General features: G+C 39.3%; 2 protein-coding genes across 2 annotated transcripts; both read right to left on the bottom strand.

Annotated features, from left to right (window-relative positions):
• Positions 1-5,111: 5,111 nt before the first annotated feature.
• LOC139165401 (protocadherin gamma-B5-like) lies at positions 5,112-9,115 on the bottom strand. Its single transcript, XM_070748585.1, has 2 exons — positions 6,825-9,115; positions 5,112-5,157 (listed from the first exon to the last, which is right to left on the bottom strand). The coding sequence occupies exons 1-2, from the start codon at positions 9,113-9,115 to the stop codon at positions 5,112-5,114; spliced, it is 2,337 nt and encodes a 778-aa protein (XP_070604686.1).
• Positions 9,116-12,519: 3,404 nt separating this feature from the next.
• Positions 12,520-15,015, bottom strand: LOC139165402 (protocadherin gamma-A6-like). Its single transcript, XM_070748586.1, has one exon. It carries the CDS (start codon positions 15,013-15,015, stop codon positions 12,520-12,522), a length of 2,496 nt encoding a protein of 831 aa, XP_070604687.1.
• Between the last annotated feature and the right edge of the window lie 1,767 nt (positions 15,016-16,782).

A 16,782-nucleotide genomic window follows, 5' to 3' on the forward strand; every position in this document is an offset into this window, starting at 1 on the left:
TTTTTCTATGTTATATTTTTCAGACTGAGCAATCTACATCTGTTTACAAAATGAACACTGATGGATACTTATCAAATGATATTTTTTTCTTTCCTAATTCTTCCTTAATGTTTTTCCTGAACTTGACAACTTGAAAGGGATCTTGGGGTTTTGGTGAATAGCTCAACGAAGATGCCAACCCAGTGTGCAGCAGCAGTAAAAAAAAGAAGCAAATTCCATGCTTGGCATGATTAGGAAGGGAATCGAAAATAAGTCGGTGTTGTATTGCCTTTGTACAAATCGATGGTGAGACCACACTTGGAGTACTGTGTACAGTTCTGGTCACCGCACCTCAAGAAGGATAAAATGGAACTGGAAAAGGCGCAAAAAAGGGCAACAAAAATGATCAAGGAAATGAAGCACCTCCCTTATGATAGCAGGTTGCAACGCCCTGGTCTCTTCAGCCTTGAAAGACAGCGTTTAAGGGGTGACTTGATCAAAGTGTATAAAATCATGCATGTGATAGAAAAGGTGGATAGAGAAAAAATATTTTCTCTATCACACAATACTAGGACGAGGGGGCACTCTCTAAAGCTCATAGGTAAGAAAGTGAAGACAAATAAAGGGAAATATTTCTTCACTCAGAGGGTCGTTGGTTTATGGAATTCACTTCCAGAAGAGGTGGTGACAGCTGTCAGCATTGATAGCTTCAAGGCAGGATTAGACAGATTCACGGATGCCAAGTGTATTTGTGGTTATTGAAATGGATGTCCATGTGCTGCCTCTATGTTGGTTGAGGCAGGCAGGATTCCCTTGAGTACCATTTGTTGGGGGTCAGGGGAAAGGGAGGGTTTTGCCTTCTCTTTCTGCTCAAGATCCCCATGGACAATTGGTGGGCCACTGTGTGACACAGAATGCTGGTCTCGATGGGCTTTGGCCTGATTCAGCAGGGCTCTTCTTATGTTCTTAACTTTCAGGTCCTTCAACAATATAATTTATCTATCATTGTCTACCATTTTTCATAAATCATGATACAAGTTAACTATCTTTAAAATCCTTGAATTCTTTTTCTTATGTAACTCTAGCACTCTGTACTACGTTCAATGAAAACTGTGCCCCTTCCTAATTTTCTTGAATGCTGGCAAATTCCATTCCACTCCATTGATGTGGCAAAAGATACAATCCATTTCTGTATTTCACATGCTGATTGACTGAAGACCAGGTAGTGATGAGGAACAGCCCTCCTGCTAATTTGCCTTCCAGTTACAGTAATCCATTGAGCCCTTTTCAATTACTTACTGGATATATAATGGTTACCTCATCACTATTTTAACATCAGTTATCTTGCTGTTTTACCATTTATCTTTTATTTTGCGGAAGTCAAAATAAAATGGAAATAAAAAATCAAAGCTATAATCTCTAACACAGTATGCTCAAAGCAATGTCTATGTTAATGTTGCACCATTACGGCTACAGTCACATGAACACAATCTGTGTGTTGACTGTATTTACAACCAGTTGCTCCATGATCATGTGCTCACCATTTGCAATCTTTTCTGTCAGCTTCCCTAGAAAGTCAAAGAGGGAGCCAGCAGGGAAGATTACAAGCTGCCACCACATGCTAAGAGAACACACTCATACCTTTGGTGCTTGCTGAAAGAGCTACCTGCCAAGTGAAGTTCTTTGATAAAATGTAGAAATGGAGTCCTTTAACAGGGTATAGAAATGGAGTTCAAATATTGAAGATTTTAACATATAGAGGAACTGGAGTCCTTTGGCGGGGTGCAGAAACAGTGCTCAAATCTCTATACCTGCATGCTGCCAGAGTTCTTTCTACTAGAATGAATAGAGTAGAGTAGAGTAGAGTAGAGTAGAATAGAATAGAATAGAATAGAATAGAATTCTTTATTGGCCACATGTGATTGGACACACCAGGAAATTGTCTTTGGTACATATAATCTCAGTGTACATAAAAGAAAATATACATTTGTCAAGAACCATGAGGTACAACACTTAATGATTGTCATAGGGGTCATGTTTTGTCCTCACAAGAATTCAGCAGAGACCCAAGGATCCTAAAACAACCTTTATTCAGATACAACTAAAACAACTAACATAGGCAGCTGGGGCTCTGATCCGGAAGTAGGCTTAGGCTAGCCATGCCTGACAGGTATTTGTATCTCCCACTGCAAGGCCAAGACAACCAATCACCACCCAGGCTTCCCACTGGAATGAGGAAATGCTTGGCCACAACCAGCTATTTTCTGGGACACAACACCCTTCCCCACCTGATTTGAACACACATAGTCCTTTAGATACTTGGGATGCCTATGCAACCAACTGAGTGGAGTGGCGAAGTTCAGGTGTTTGTGATGGTATAGGTTCTTTGCAGGGCATTAAGATTTAATTGGCCATTGGTTGATGACAGTTTTCCCAAGATGGTTCTGTAGAAGGACTGCCTTCTTCTACTGTTTCTGTTTTGTGAGGTGAAGGTTGAGGAGCCAGCCTAGGTTCAGAAACTACTGGTTACTGGATGGCAACAGTACCATCTCCAGAATTGAAATGGATGGTGTATTGAGCATTGGTATGGCTGAGTCAACTATCCGGCGGTGCAATTGGTCCACGTGCTGGCACCATGACCATCCATCACTTAACTGGACCATGTAAGAACAAGTTCCAGTTATCTCGGAAATCCAGGCCTGTTCCCAATGCAGGTCTCCTCCCCTGTAATTCTGGGTATAAACTGGGTCTCCCAGAGAAAACCCTCACACAGGACTGGAGCTGTCCCTTTTGGTACTAGGGGCATATGTAAGATGAATGCGATCCAACTTTGTACAGATACACTGACCCATAAGAATCTCTGCAGGGGTTCTGTTTGTACTAGGACAGGGGGTTGAGTGTTGAGCAAGCAGATAGACATTTATTTTCCCCTGCCAATCTGCCCCCCTTAAATGGCCCAGGGCCTCTTTGGCCGACCCCATTGCCCTTTCCACCTGGCCGTTACTGCTAGGATGCCAAGGGACCGTTAATACTTGCCTGGTTCCCTGTGATGCAGAAAATAATTGGAATTGGGAGGACATCAACTGTGGGCCATTGTCACTCACTGATGTGTCAGGCAACCCATGGGTTGCAAAATACCTTGACAAGGTATTAATAATACACTTGGAGGTGGTGGACCTTAGGACATCTATCTCAACCCATCCAGAATAGGCATCTACAAATACCATAAACTGGTGACCGTGAAAAGGGCCAGCTAAATCAATATGGATCCCGGACCAGGCACACGGGGAAGGCAAGCAGGGGAAAAAATAGGCCATTGAGACAAAGAAAAAAAGAGAATAGGGCAAACATAGTCACCAGTCTCTCCAGTGCTGGCAGTCTCCTTAACAGTAATGGTAGCTTCCTCAGTGACAATAATGGTTTCGGCAGCAGTGGCGGCTTCCTCAGCAACGGCAGTGGCTTCAGTGGCTTCTTCGGCGATCGGTCTGATGACAGCAGCTCTCTGTGGCGGCAGCAACAGTGGCTACTTCAGCGGCAACATTTCCTCCTCTTCAATGGTGATCCAGAGGCTTCAGCAATTTCCTCAGCAGTGGTCTTCATGGAAGCGGCATGGGAACAAGGCTATCCTTCATTGCCAGTGTTTTGTCCTCACAAGAATTGAGCAAGGATCCTAAAACAACCTTTATTCAGATACAACTAAAACAACCAACCTAGGCAGCTGGGGCTCTGATCTGGAAGTAGGCTTAGGTTGGCCACACATGACAGTTATTTGTATCTCCCGCTGCCAGGCCAAACCAGCCAATCATCACTCTGGGCTTTTCCACAGGAATGAGGAAACACCCGGCAATGCCCAGCTATTTGCCTGGACGTAACAGGTCAAAAAACAATGAGGAAACAATCAATATTAATAAAAATCTTAAGAATACAAGCAACAAGTTACAGTCATACAGTCATAAGTGGGAGGAAATGGGCGATAGGAATGATGATGAGAAAAAAAGTAGTAGTAATAGTAGTGCAGACTTAGTAAATAGTTTGACAGTGTTGAGAGAATTATTTGTTTAGCAGAGTGATGTCATTTGGGAAAAAAACTGTGCTTGTGAATGGTAGAAAATAGAACTCATTTAGCAGGCAGCTCTTTCAGCCAGAGTTTTTCACCCCAAAACAAGAGGGAGCCAAAATCTAAGCAGAGAGTGGAGAGGCAACAGGTTAAGGTAAGAAGTGTGGGACGCCTCAGGTAGGTAGGAGAGACCTTGCACAAACCATGCACTGGTGTCTACCCAGGTGCTGAAAATCCTGCTTGGATTTTAGTATGGAGGATGTTTAGCTCCTGAGCAGACATCCCATGGTCTCCCACTCCCCTTAAGATACCCTTCACTTCTTACCAGGGACAGCTTCTGTTAAATGACCTATAAGATTGCAATTACAAGTGCTGGGATTGCAGTGTTTGAGTGAAGCAGTTACATGGGGATCTTGCTTAAAGATCATTTTGCTCAACGATTGAGATTCTGGTTCCAATTGTGTCATAGGTCAAGAATTATCTGTATATATTGTAACTCATTCTTAGACATTATTCCCATATTTTAGTAAAAAAAATAAATGAAAACTAATGAAAATCTTGTTGATAACCAAAAGCTTGCAAACTCAGGCATAGATTTGTCTTTTAAAATTATGGAATTTATGGTTTGGTGGAGAACAAATAAAACCCAAGAACAAATAAAATGGTTTTATCTTTTGATAATTCATCCTCACCAGCCTCATTACTATGATTACAACAGATCTCCTACTCAATTTTGATATTTTAGAGCAACAGTAGCACTCTGATAAATACGGAATGGGTACAGAACTTCTCTTAATCATTTGTGCAAAGGTCAAAGGCCTTTTATTTACTCTTACTAAATTGGTCAAATCAATCCAGAGTTTTTAATGAGAGGTACAAATGATCTGGCTTAAATTATCCAACATTGGACATATTATGCAAAGACCTAGCTCTCCAGAGAAAACTCTATTGCTGCGTGAAAACAGAATGGAAAGAAAAGACGAGATCAACCAGCAGCAAGGTAAGTGGACTCCGATACAGTTAATATGCAGTGGTATTGAGATATAGTCAAGATATAGTGGTGATGAGTGCACTATTAAAAGACCTGAATTATCCTCGATCCACAGCTCACATTAGAGAACCTCTTTAGAGAAACATCTTTCAGCTGTGGCAAGGGGGGCGTTTGCCCAGGTTCGCATCGTGCACCAGTTGCGGCCCTATCTGGACCGAGACTCACTGCTCACAGTCACTCATGCCCTCATCACCTCGAGGTTCGACTACTGTAATGCTCTCTACATGGGGCTACCTTTGAAAAGTGTTCGGAAACTTCAGATCGTGCAGAATGCAGCTGCAAGAGCAATCATGGGCTTCCCTAGGTATGCCCATGTAACACCAACACTCGGCAGTCTGCATTGGTTGCCGATCAATTTCCGGTCACAATTCAAAGTGTTGGTTATGACCTATAAAGCCCTTCATGGCATCGGACCAGAATATCTCTGGGACCGCCTTCTGCCGCACGAATCCCAGCGACCGGTTAGGTCCCACAGAGTTGGCCTTCTCCGGGTCCCATCAACTAAACAATGTCGTTTGGCGGGACCCAGGAGAAGAGCCTTCTCTGTGGCGGCCCTGACCCTCTGGAACCAGCTCCCCCCGGAGATTAGAACTGCCCCCCCTCCTTGCCTTTCGCAAACTCCTTAAAACCCATCACTGCCGTCAGGCATGGGGGAATTGAGACATCTCCCCCGTGCCTATACAGTTTATGCATGGTATGGTTGTGTGTATGTTTGATTTTAATAATGGGATTTTTAGTGTTTTTTAAATTATTAGATTTGTTGTACATTGTTTTATTGTTGCCGTGAGCCACCCCGAGTCTACCGAGAGGGGCGGCATACAAAACTAATAAATAAATAAATAAATAAATGAATAAATGAATGAATGAATGGATGAACGAACGAACGAACGAACGAACGAACAAATGAATAAATAAATATTCTAAGGTCAGATTGTCAGGGAGGAATTTTATCTAGGTGGCTAAGACCTGATGTACATTCAATCTATCTATCCACTTTCAACCAATCAATCAAGAATAATACAAGAATAATATTTCAATGTTTTAACTCTTCAAAATATTAACTTTTTTTGCTGCTAATAAAAAATATATTTGCCTTCTGATGACCCATAAGGAAAAGAAGATAAAGAAAAATGAGATTTTTTATTGCCTGCCCGAGATTATTGGTTACTTATGGGACATTCTGTCTGCAGACCTTCTGAGAAAACTATTCTGGTTGCAATAGACCCTGTCTTATATTTTTTTGAACCCTAAAAGAAGTACTTGGCCTAATTGCCATACACTTAAAAGCTGGATTGGGCTTATTATCAGGAGGTGTCTTATTTTGGGGAAAACAGAATGCTTACTACTACCAATATTAGCTAAATATTTGCATCTGATTTGCATTATTTATAATTCATTACATATATTTTTATTAATTGTACCTATAATAATGCAACATTACCTGAATAAACTGAAGCAAAACAGACATTGAAGTCTGAAATGAATCCAACATTTAACAAATAATGATAAATCAATCTTATTTGCTTGAATTATATTACAGTATCACCAAAATGGAAACAAATATTAGAGCTTGATCTTAATTTATGAAGAAAATGAATAAAACTCACCATGCCCTTTCCAGAATCAAAAATGTTACCTTCACTGATCATAACAGAAATATCAGGTTTATCTTCGCAAAGAATATTCTCCACTATTTGGACATTGGGTTGCAGAAAAGTCAGTTCATTTCTCTTGGACTCAGTGGATAAACAGATCTGATAAGAATAAGGCAAAGTTCCATCTTCATAATTTGGAGGAAATACAGTACCAGTCTTTGAATGAGAATCGGGAATGAAGCACTGAAAAAAAGCGGGGTTCCTTGACCCTTGAAGTTTCATAATAATGGCCAAAATCACTGCCACCAGAAACAGGAAAGATACCAAAGTCAAAGTCAGAACCAAGTAAAACTGGATCTTGGACTGGTCCTCTGAGTTATTAGGTTGGGCATTCATTTCAGGAAGAGCCTCCTGGAAGTTCTGAGCAAAGACCAGGTTGAGACTAGTGGTGGCTGAGAGAGGCGGCTGTCCGTTATCCCTCACCATGATGACCAGCCTTTGTTTGGTAATGTCTCTCTCAAGTAATGCTCGAGCTGTTTGGATCTCTCCCGTATGGGAGCCAACGATGAAGAGCGAGGGCTCTGTGGCCTGCAAGAGATGGAAAGAGAGCCAGGCATTGTGTCCAGAGTCAGCATCCACAGCCACAACCTTTGTCACCAAATAACCTGAATCAGCTGAGCGAGGCACTATCTCAAACAACGATGAGCCCTGAGTTGTTTGGGAAGGATACAGAATTTGGGGAGTATTATCATTCTGATCCAGTACACACACTTTGACTGTGGCACTGTTATTGAGAGATGGAGAGCCTTCATCCTGGGCTTGCACTTGCAGCTGGAAGTCTTTGAGCTGCTCATAGTCAAAAGATCGTTGAGCGTAGAGAGTTCCAGTCTCAGAGTTAATGGAAACATAGGAGGAGAGAGGCAGGTCCTTGATGTTGCTGTTAAGAATGGAGTAGGTGATTTGGGCATTATGACCCAGATCTGAGTCAAAAGCCTTAACCTGAAAAATAGACATTCCGGATGGGTTGTTCTCAAGAATGTAGGCAACATAGGAAGGTTTTTCAAATGCTGGAGGATTATCGTTGATATCCGAAATTGGTACTGAGATGGTTTTATCTGTGGAAAGAGCAGGGATGCCTTGGTCTGTGGCTGTGATTGTTAGATTATACACCGGTGTTTTTTCTCTGTCAAGGGGGGCATATGTGAGGAGTTTGAAGTAATTATCTGATGATGAGACCACCTGGAAAGGTACAGTTTCCTTTAGGTAACAGGTAACTTCCCCATTAAGTCCAGAATCTCTGTCATGGACTTTGATGAGGGCAACCACAGCTCCAGGTAAAATATCTTCAAGAATGGGGCTGGATAGAGATGTAATAATTACTTCTGGAGCATTGTCATTCTCATCAAGAATCTCAATCTCTACATTGCAATGTGCAACTAGTCCACCTCCATCACTTGCCTGTATTATCATCATATAGCTCCCTCTCTCTTCAAAATCAACACTTTCCTTAAGAGAAATTGTTCCATCGGTGGGATCCAAAATGAATTTCTGATTCATATTTTCTGGATTTTCCCATAAAATATAAGATATCTCAGCGTTTGACCCTTCATCACTATCAGATGCTTTCACTTGAAGCACAGAAGTCCCTCTTGGTGTATTCTCTTTTAGACTTGTTTTGTAAGTTGCCTGGGAGAAGACTGGTGGATTGTCATTTATATCAATAACATCGACTTCTATATTAAGAGTCCCAGTTTTCACTGGATGTCCGCCATCTGAAGCTGTAAGAATCAAGTGGTGTGTATGTTCTTTCTCCCTGTCCAATGGCTTTTGCAAAATTAATTCTGCATATTTGCCACCATCTTTGCTCTCTTGAACTTCCAGCTTGAAATACGGGGTTGAGCTCAAATGATAATCTTGAAGGGTGTTGATTCCAATGTCCTCATCTTCAGCATTTCCCAGAGCAAATCGAGCTCCTGGCAAATGAGACTCACTCAAATTGAGACTGATATTTTTCTTTCGGAAATATGGGGCATTATCATTAATATCTAGGATGAACACTTTTATGTGGAAAATATTTAAAGGATTATGTGCCACAACTTCTAACTGCAGCATACAAATAGGTGAGTTTCCACAGATTTTTTCCCGGTCTATTCTGGCATTCACATATAGATCACCACTTTGCTCATTGAAAGCAAAATATTGTTTTTCTGAAGAGACAGCAAGTTTGTATTTTGGTAACTGTTCAACATCCAGTTCTAAATCTTTAGCAAGGTTCCCCACAAATGAATTTTTTTCCATTTCCTCTGAAAGTGAGTACTGAACCTGCTTAGATATCCCCCAATTGATCAAATCCCAGAATAGGAACAGAAAAAGTACTTGCCTCAAATTGAATTCCTTTGTTCCCTTTATATAGCTTGCTTCCATTATTGTCATTGTCCTTCTTGTTTGTTTTTCCTTCTTAGTGCAATAGTTTCCAATTTCACACTATTTAGCAATCATATTGGAGAAAAGAATGGTCTTGATTCATGAGGAAAAATATTTTTTCCGGAACACCATTTAGAATAAAGCTTTCTGCTGCAACTTGTTTAGTCAACTTCAGGGATACAGTAGCAGAAGAATAGAGGGCTGATCCAAGGTTCCTATTGTCCTATAGTGACACACTGTGTCTATACTGTGAACTGCATTTCCTGATTTTTTAAATTTTATTTTATTTTAAATAAAAAAATTTAAAAAAATTAATCCCATGGGGGGGGGTTGGTTACAAAAGCATAGAATATTATTCAAGCTGTAACTAATTTAATGATTTGTCAGTGGCATTGTCAGTGGGGCCAGTGAATGTTAACACTCTGTTCCAGCTGGTAGTAAGTTGTGGTTTTGGATGAATATTGGATGAATGACTTTCTTTTAATGTTTGGGGTTTTAAGATTTTGTATTTGTTTTTCTGTAGGCCACACTGGAGAAGGGCGACTTATAAATTTGAGTAAATAAACTGTAACATTAATAACTGAACAAATTGTATACTTTTTTTAAAACATTGTTTTAATTATCTGACCAATAGAACTGGGGTATCTAATTCCTTTTCACTAAATGAAACTGTTACAATCTGGATTTCACCTTCTTAATTCTTGAAGGGTTGAAGATGGGGAGAACATCAAGAAAGTCAAGAGAATAGATGATTTATGATTCTCAATAAGCAACAATATGCACTTGAAAGTCAAAGCCCACAATTAATCAATCAGTTGTTGGGATGTAGATTACTGTATAAACAAATAAACCAGCTAGATGACTGTAAACATATAATTCTTACTTATAAATCTACTATTTATTACATCTACTATTAGATCCCAACAATAAATTCCACTTATTTATTTCTTATTCATTTTCCATAGCATTTGTGCTCCAGAAACCTTTGTACAATGTGTGAGTTGGAGGATATATACTGAATTTCTGCATTCATCTTAAAGCTTTGTTCTTTGAAATAAATCCTCCTGACTTAATTGAAGTCATTAAATAGTAATTAGTCCTTTTAGTTCCATCAAGCTTTTGCCAACAAATTCCATGGAACGTACCTTCCAAAGAACTTTGTTTTTAAGCAAATACATGAAAATGTTAAACTAACATTTAATACTGTGAGGTGTTGCAGTGGTTAGAGTGCAGCACTGCAGTCTATTTCAGCTAAATGCTAGCTGTAGTTCAGCAGTTCAAATCTCACCACCGGCTCAAGATTGATTCAGCCTTCCATCCTTTCGAAGTGGATCCAGATTGCTGGGGGCAATATGCTGATTCTGTAAGCAGCTTAGAGAGGGCTGTAAAAGCACTACGAAGTGATATATAAGTCTAAAGGAGAACAAAATAAAACTGTAATCTGTTTCTTTAAAAAGTATAGTTGCTTGCTTTTGAACTAGTACAGGCCCATCGAGAAATAGGTTTCCATGGGAAGAAGCTGAGCAAACTGAGACATTCTCCTGGCCTGGAAATAAGGAGATATTATTTATCCATGTTCTGATTGATCAGTTAATTAAGTAGGAAGCCAGTGAGAGGGAAGAGAACAAAGGCAAAATGCATGTGCACAAAAACTCAGTCTGCCAATTCCTACACAGTTCTCAAAGTAGTGACTACCTCAAACTGGAGGGCTCTGGAGGGCTCTTTTCTATTGCAAGTATAACAATGTTACTTACAGTATATGTTCCTAATGTGTCCATATTATTCCTCATGATAGGACTAATTTGATGTAGACACAAAAGTAGTCATAACATGCTTTGTTGGATGCATGGGGAGGCAGTAGTACATAAAGGCACTTATTTATTCCAATAGATTAAAACCTATGTTCCAGTAGGTTAAACCCATACTTTGAAAATAGTCTTAGCTGTATTTCAGATCTATCCATATCATTATTTTAATGGCTTGCAAACATACGGAATTTCTTTGAGTCAAGAAAGTGATGCAATTTTAAATTGAGTGCACTGATACTATTTATATGGGCATCTATAAATCATATACATTCACTTCTGATATAATTACCTACTATATAGGAATATCTTTACATTAAAATGGCTAGTTTCTGGAAATATGATTTTACCTGTGTTCTAAGTAGCAACATAACTTAAAAAATTGGATGCCATATATGAGATATAATTTCTTTACATACATGATTCCCAAACTATATGCAGTAGTGTTTCAGCGTACTACAGTAAACCTATAGGGATGTCATGGGATATTTTAAATTTTTGTTGGAACTATATTTGTTAGATATCTCTTTTAGGCTAGAAGCAGTGCAATAAAATTACAGAAAACCAATAAATTTGGGAATTGTTATTTTTATGGCATTTTCTTCTTCCATAATATTTACAACAATCATAATTTTTTTAAAAATTTTCTCATCGTTTATCATTCAGAATTAATAAAGAATCAGATTTCTTTATTAACTATTACAGTATTAAAATCCAATTTAACATTTTTAAACTATTAAAATATAAAATGCACAAACATTTCCATCCACTTTGGGGGGGAGGGGTTTCCATCTTTTATTCCAAAAAAATACAGTACAGTGATACCTCTACCTAAGAACGCCTCTACTTATGAACTTTTCTAGATAAGAACTGGATGTTCAAGATTTTCTTTGCCTCTTCTCAAGAATCATTTTCCACTTACAAACCCAAGCCTCCGAAACTGTTACCGGAAAAGCCAGGGAGAAGCCTCTGTGGGGCCTCCCTAGGAATTTCCTGGGAGGAAACAGAGCCGGAAAAGGCAAGAAGAAGCCTCTGTGGGGTCTCTCTAGGAATCTCCTGGGAGGAAATAGGGCCAGGAAAGGCAGGGAGAAGCCTCCATGGGGCCTCTCTAGGAATCTCCTGCGGTTTCCCCAATCGCAAACATTATTTGCTTTTACATTGATTTGTAAGGGAAAAATTGCTTCTTCTTACAAACTTTTCTACTCAAGAACCTGGTCATGGAACAAATTAAGTAAGTAGAGACACCACTGTATTTTCTTTCTTTTGTTTTAATGTATCCTTACAAAATTAAATTAAATTAAACTAAACTAAAAAATAAATTAAAAGTGAGAAGAATAAAATGCTTGAAATATTATGCCTATATCATTTTGATAATGTTTTTATATAAAAGATAAAATGTATTAAGAAAATATAAAGCATTTATAAAAACCCAGTATTTTCACATCAGTGCTCCTGTGTGTGTAATAATCTAAATGAATTCCTCAGAAATTTCATATGACCAATATTATAGAAAATGATAAACAAACAAATTTTTATAAGGAATACAAAATCAGACATTTTAAAAAATCTAGTATTAAGCTTCATTACAGAAAACAAACTGATGGGAAATCACTGTTGAGATAAATAAGAGCTTAAAGCATCAAAAAACCACATAATTCTCTGAAATATTAAACTCACCTTGACTAAGATTTGCTCATCATTCTTCAAATTTAAATCCCCACAGGCTAGGATAGGCTCATTACCCTCACAGGTTAGAGGTTGATTGGTCAGAGTATTTGAACAGTTTTCCTCGTGCAAATTGCAGTGGCTTTTTCTAGAATCTTTGGTGAGTGAAATAGTGTGGCAGTAAGACTGAAGAAAGGCTCGGACTCCATCCATCCCAACAAATTGTGACACTGGGACACCACTAAAACGTACATTTTCTGACTCTAACAATTTCAAATTCTTCCACCTGTACAACCTGATGGCCAATAAGACAAGGAGGAATGTAAAAAACAAGCAGGAGACAAACGCCACACCAATCACCAAATAAAATGTGAGGTCTGACTGAGGATCTACAGGAGCTGAGATGCTGCTTAGATCTGAGAGAGTTTCAGGGATGCTGTCAGCCAGAACAACCGTCAGAGTGACTGAGGCAGAGAGAGGCGGTTGGCCATTGTCCTTCACTAAAACCACCAGGATTTGCTTCAGGGCATCTTTCTCCAGAAAAAGCCGAGCAGTCCTGATCTCTCCAGTGTGGAGTCCCACGGTGAAGAGCCCTGGTTCTGTTGCTTTGATCAGCTGATAGGACAGCCAGGAATTCTGGCCAGAATCTGCATCTACTGCCACTACTTTAGTGACCAGGTAACCTGGCTCAGAAGAGCGAGGGGCCAGCTCTATTCCAGTGGAGCCATCAGTGGGAGGAGAGGGATACAGGATCTCTGGCACATTGTCATTCTGGTCCAAGATGAAGAGAGTCACTGAGACATTAGAGCTGAGCGATGGGGATCCGCCATCCTGAGCCTTGACCTGGAATTGAATCTCTTGAATCTCCTCATAGTCCAAGGAGCTTAGGGCATAGACGGTCCCTGTCTCAGAATTAATGGAGAGGTAGGAGGAGAGGGGTGAGTCCCGCATTCGGCTATCAATGATGGAGTAAGTTATTCTGGCATTTTCTTCCCAGTCTGGGTCATTTGCCTTAAGGGAAAAGGCTGAGGCGCCTTTTGGATTATTTTCTAGAAAGTAGGAGGTATATTTTGATTCCAGAAACTGTGGAGGGTTGTCATTTGTGTCTAACACCTGCAGTGAAATAACCACAGATGTAGAGAGTGGTGGTGCCCCATCATCCAGTGCTGTAACAGTGATAGAGTAAGTAGGCAATTGTTCCCTGTCAAGGGCTTTGTCTGTCTCTAAACTGTAGAAACTCTCCATTGTTTTCTTGAGGTGAAAAGGGAGGTTGCTGGGAATTGAGCATTTAACTTCTCCGTTGTCTCCTGAATCTCTGTCTCGGGCATTTAAAATGGCAATGACAGTTCCAGCTGGAGAGTTCTCAGGTACTGAGTTGATCACAAAGGTGATGGCTAACTCAGGTGCATTATCATTGAGGTCTGCAACCAAAATCACAACCTTTGACCTATCACTCAGCCCACCCCCATCCATGGCTTGCACTTCAAATTCATATGTTGATGATGTTTCAAAATCAAGACTCCCCACAAGGATAATTTCCCCTGAAGTCGAATTTAACATAAACATTTTTTTATTGTTCTTGTTTATTTCCTCAAAAGAATATTTTATTTCTCCATTGATTCCTTCATCCATATCAACAGCTGTTATTGTACCTATTGTGGATCCTTTGGGCATGTTCTCTTTGAGATTTACTTCATAGATTGATTGGCTGAAAACTGGTACATTATCATTTGCATCTAGAACAATGATATGAATCTGTACTGTGTCAGACCTCATAGGTTCACCCCCATCAAAAGCTGTAAGGATCAAATCATAAACTGATTGCTCTTCCCTGTCCAGTGATTTTTCCAAAACCAGTTTAGTAGCTCTGGTGCCAGTTTCACCTCTTTGCATCTCCAAGGAGAAATGGTTACTACCAGTGAGTTGATAGTTTTGCACAGAATTCATCCCCAGGTCTGGATCTTGAGCTTTTGGTAGAGGAAATTGTTCTTTTAATGCTGACATCTCACTGATTTTCATTGTCCATTCTTTTGCGAGAAATTGAGGAGCATTGTCATTTATATCTGTGATTTCTACTTCAATTCCATAAAGTTTTAATTTACTTTCAACAAGGATCTGGAATTTTATTATGCATTTTTCTGTCTCTTTGCATATTTTCTCTCTATCTATTAATTTGGATATTTCTAAATGTCCACGGTTGACATTCAGAATAAAATATTGAATTGTACCTGCATTAATCACAACACGAAGTCCATGGTCTAAAAGTTGTTTTCCATCCATTCCCAGATCCTTTGCAATGTTTCCCACAAAAGTACCTTTTGGCATCTCCTCAGGAATAGAATAATGGATCTGCCCAGAAACTGCTTCCCAAACAATCATCACAATAAAGAATTGCAGAATTCTTTGTTCATAATTCCATAATCTCTTAGTTTTCTTCATTGTTTTGCTACAATATAAGTGGTATTCACTCAGGATTAAAAGCTCTTTTGATAGTACTTACTGACTGCTGAGGTTCTCTTGTGCTGTATCAAGTTCCAGTTGAAAATATATTGTATCCAGGTCTGGAAGCAAAATATGCTTCTGTTTCACTGTCGTTGGATCCCTGCATTGGTGTGCTTTAATGTATTGAGAAATGTAATGTATTGAGTGGCTCATTCCTACGTTTTTGTTCCTCGGTGGTAAATAGTGACACCCAGAGGCTCAATCCAAAACTGCAGAATATCCTTGGTCATAGAAATGATAAACAGTACTGTATTTTCCAACATTTAGTTTTTAAAAATCTATACTGTTTTTTTTAAAGAATGATACAAACAGGACAGTTACAGTTAAAAAGAAAACGAATAAATTTGAAAGGAAACAGTAAAGCAGGTTAAAACCAGCAAAGATGCATACAAGGGAGCCAATGGCTAATCAAATTCAGAGAGGAATAATGCCCACAAGGGGGAAAATAGTATCCTCAGCACATAGGAATTAGTTCATAACAATTAAGAAACTATTAGAAGATTTTTCATGCCAAAGAAAAGACAAGTGCTAAGATAAAATTTTGACCATGGGAAAATCATAAGCTTGTATTGAGATAGTAACAATCAGTCATTTTGCATGGGACTTTCCTTGAAGACAATTCTATGATTTCAGCTAGTACAAAATGCTGTGTTGCTATTTTTTTCATGGATGTGGTCAATATTTTATTGCACCCATTCTTGGTGATTTGCCCTGGGTGTTTATTGCAAACCTATTTTATAGTATTGGTGTAGATTTATGATCAAAGTCTTCCAAGCATAGTTCCCTCTAAGCTGAGCAGTGAGCAATCGCTCACTTAAAAATCATCATCAACTCAGAGTTTTCCAAACCTGCCCAGAAGCCGAGAGGGAAAGAGTGAGAGGGAAAGAGAGAGAGAGGAAGAGAGAGAAACAGAAAAAAGAGAGGAAGGAAAAGAAAAAGAAAAAGAATGGGAGTAAGGAAGAGAGAAAGAAAATCAAAATCTAGTTTGAAACTAGCTCAACTATTTAAGTGGCATTTTGATATTGATAGAGTTGCCCTATTATGAGCTCACTGTTATAGACACACAGTACAGTATTTTATTTTGAAATTCTCTGAGGCAAAACAGGATGGGTTTTTTATTTGTTTGCTTGTTTGCTTGTTTGTTTGTTTGTTTATTTATTTATTTATTTATTATTTCTGTGCTGCCCAGTCCCAAAGGGACTGCCGCTCAGACACTATACTTTTCCGCCCATCCCCAAAAAATTAGAGGGAACACTGCTTCCAAGGGCTAAGTTCAAATCCTCTGACTGCTGCACATGTACATGTCTGACCTGTTTTCTTGGCAATAATGCAAAATGAGTTTCTTCTTCCAGCATATCATCTTGCCCGGCTAAGATACAGTCTTGAGATTTCCTGATAATCTGAAACTCTAAATAGTATCTTCTCAAATATTATTGAAATGTATTTCTTATTATTTATTGGTCTGAGATTTGTGGTGATAGCAGTAGCAATAAAAATGATGATGACGATGATGACTGGCAATGCCTGGAGACAGCAAAATAGACTGTGGCAAAGGCAAGCAAGGGTAGTACCAATAGTAAAAGGTGCCTTGGGTGCAATCCCAAAACAACTGGAGCAGCACTTGAACATTATTGACAAATTCACCATCAGTCAATTGCAAAAGGCGGCTTTACTATGAACAGCTTCCATCCTGCGATGATATCT

Source organism: Erythrolamprus reginae, chromosome 3 (assembly GCF_031021105.1).
Source record: "Erythrolamprus reginae isolate rEryReg1 chromosome 3, rEryReg1.hap1, whole genome shotgun sequence".
NCBI classification, from domain to species: domain Eukaryota; kingdom Metazoa; phylum Chordata; class Lepidosauria; order Squamata; family Dipsadidae; genus Erythrolamprus; species Erythrolamprus reginae.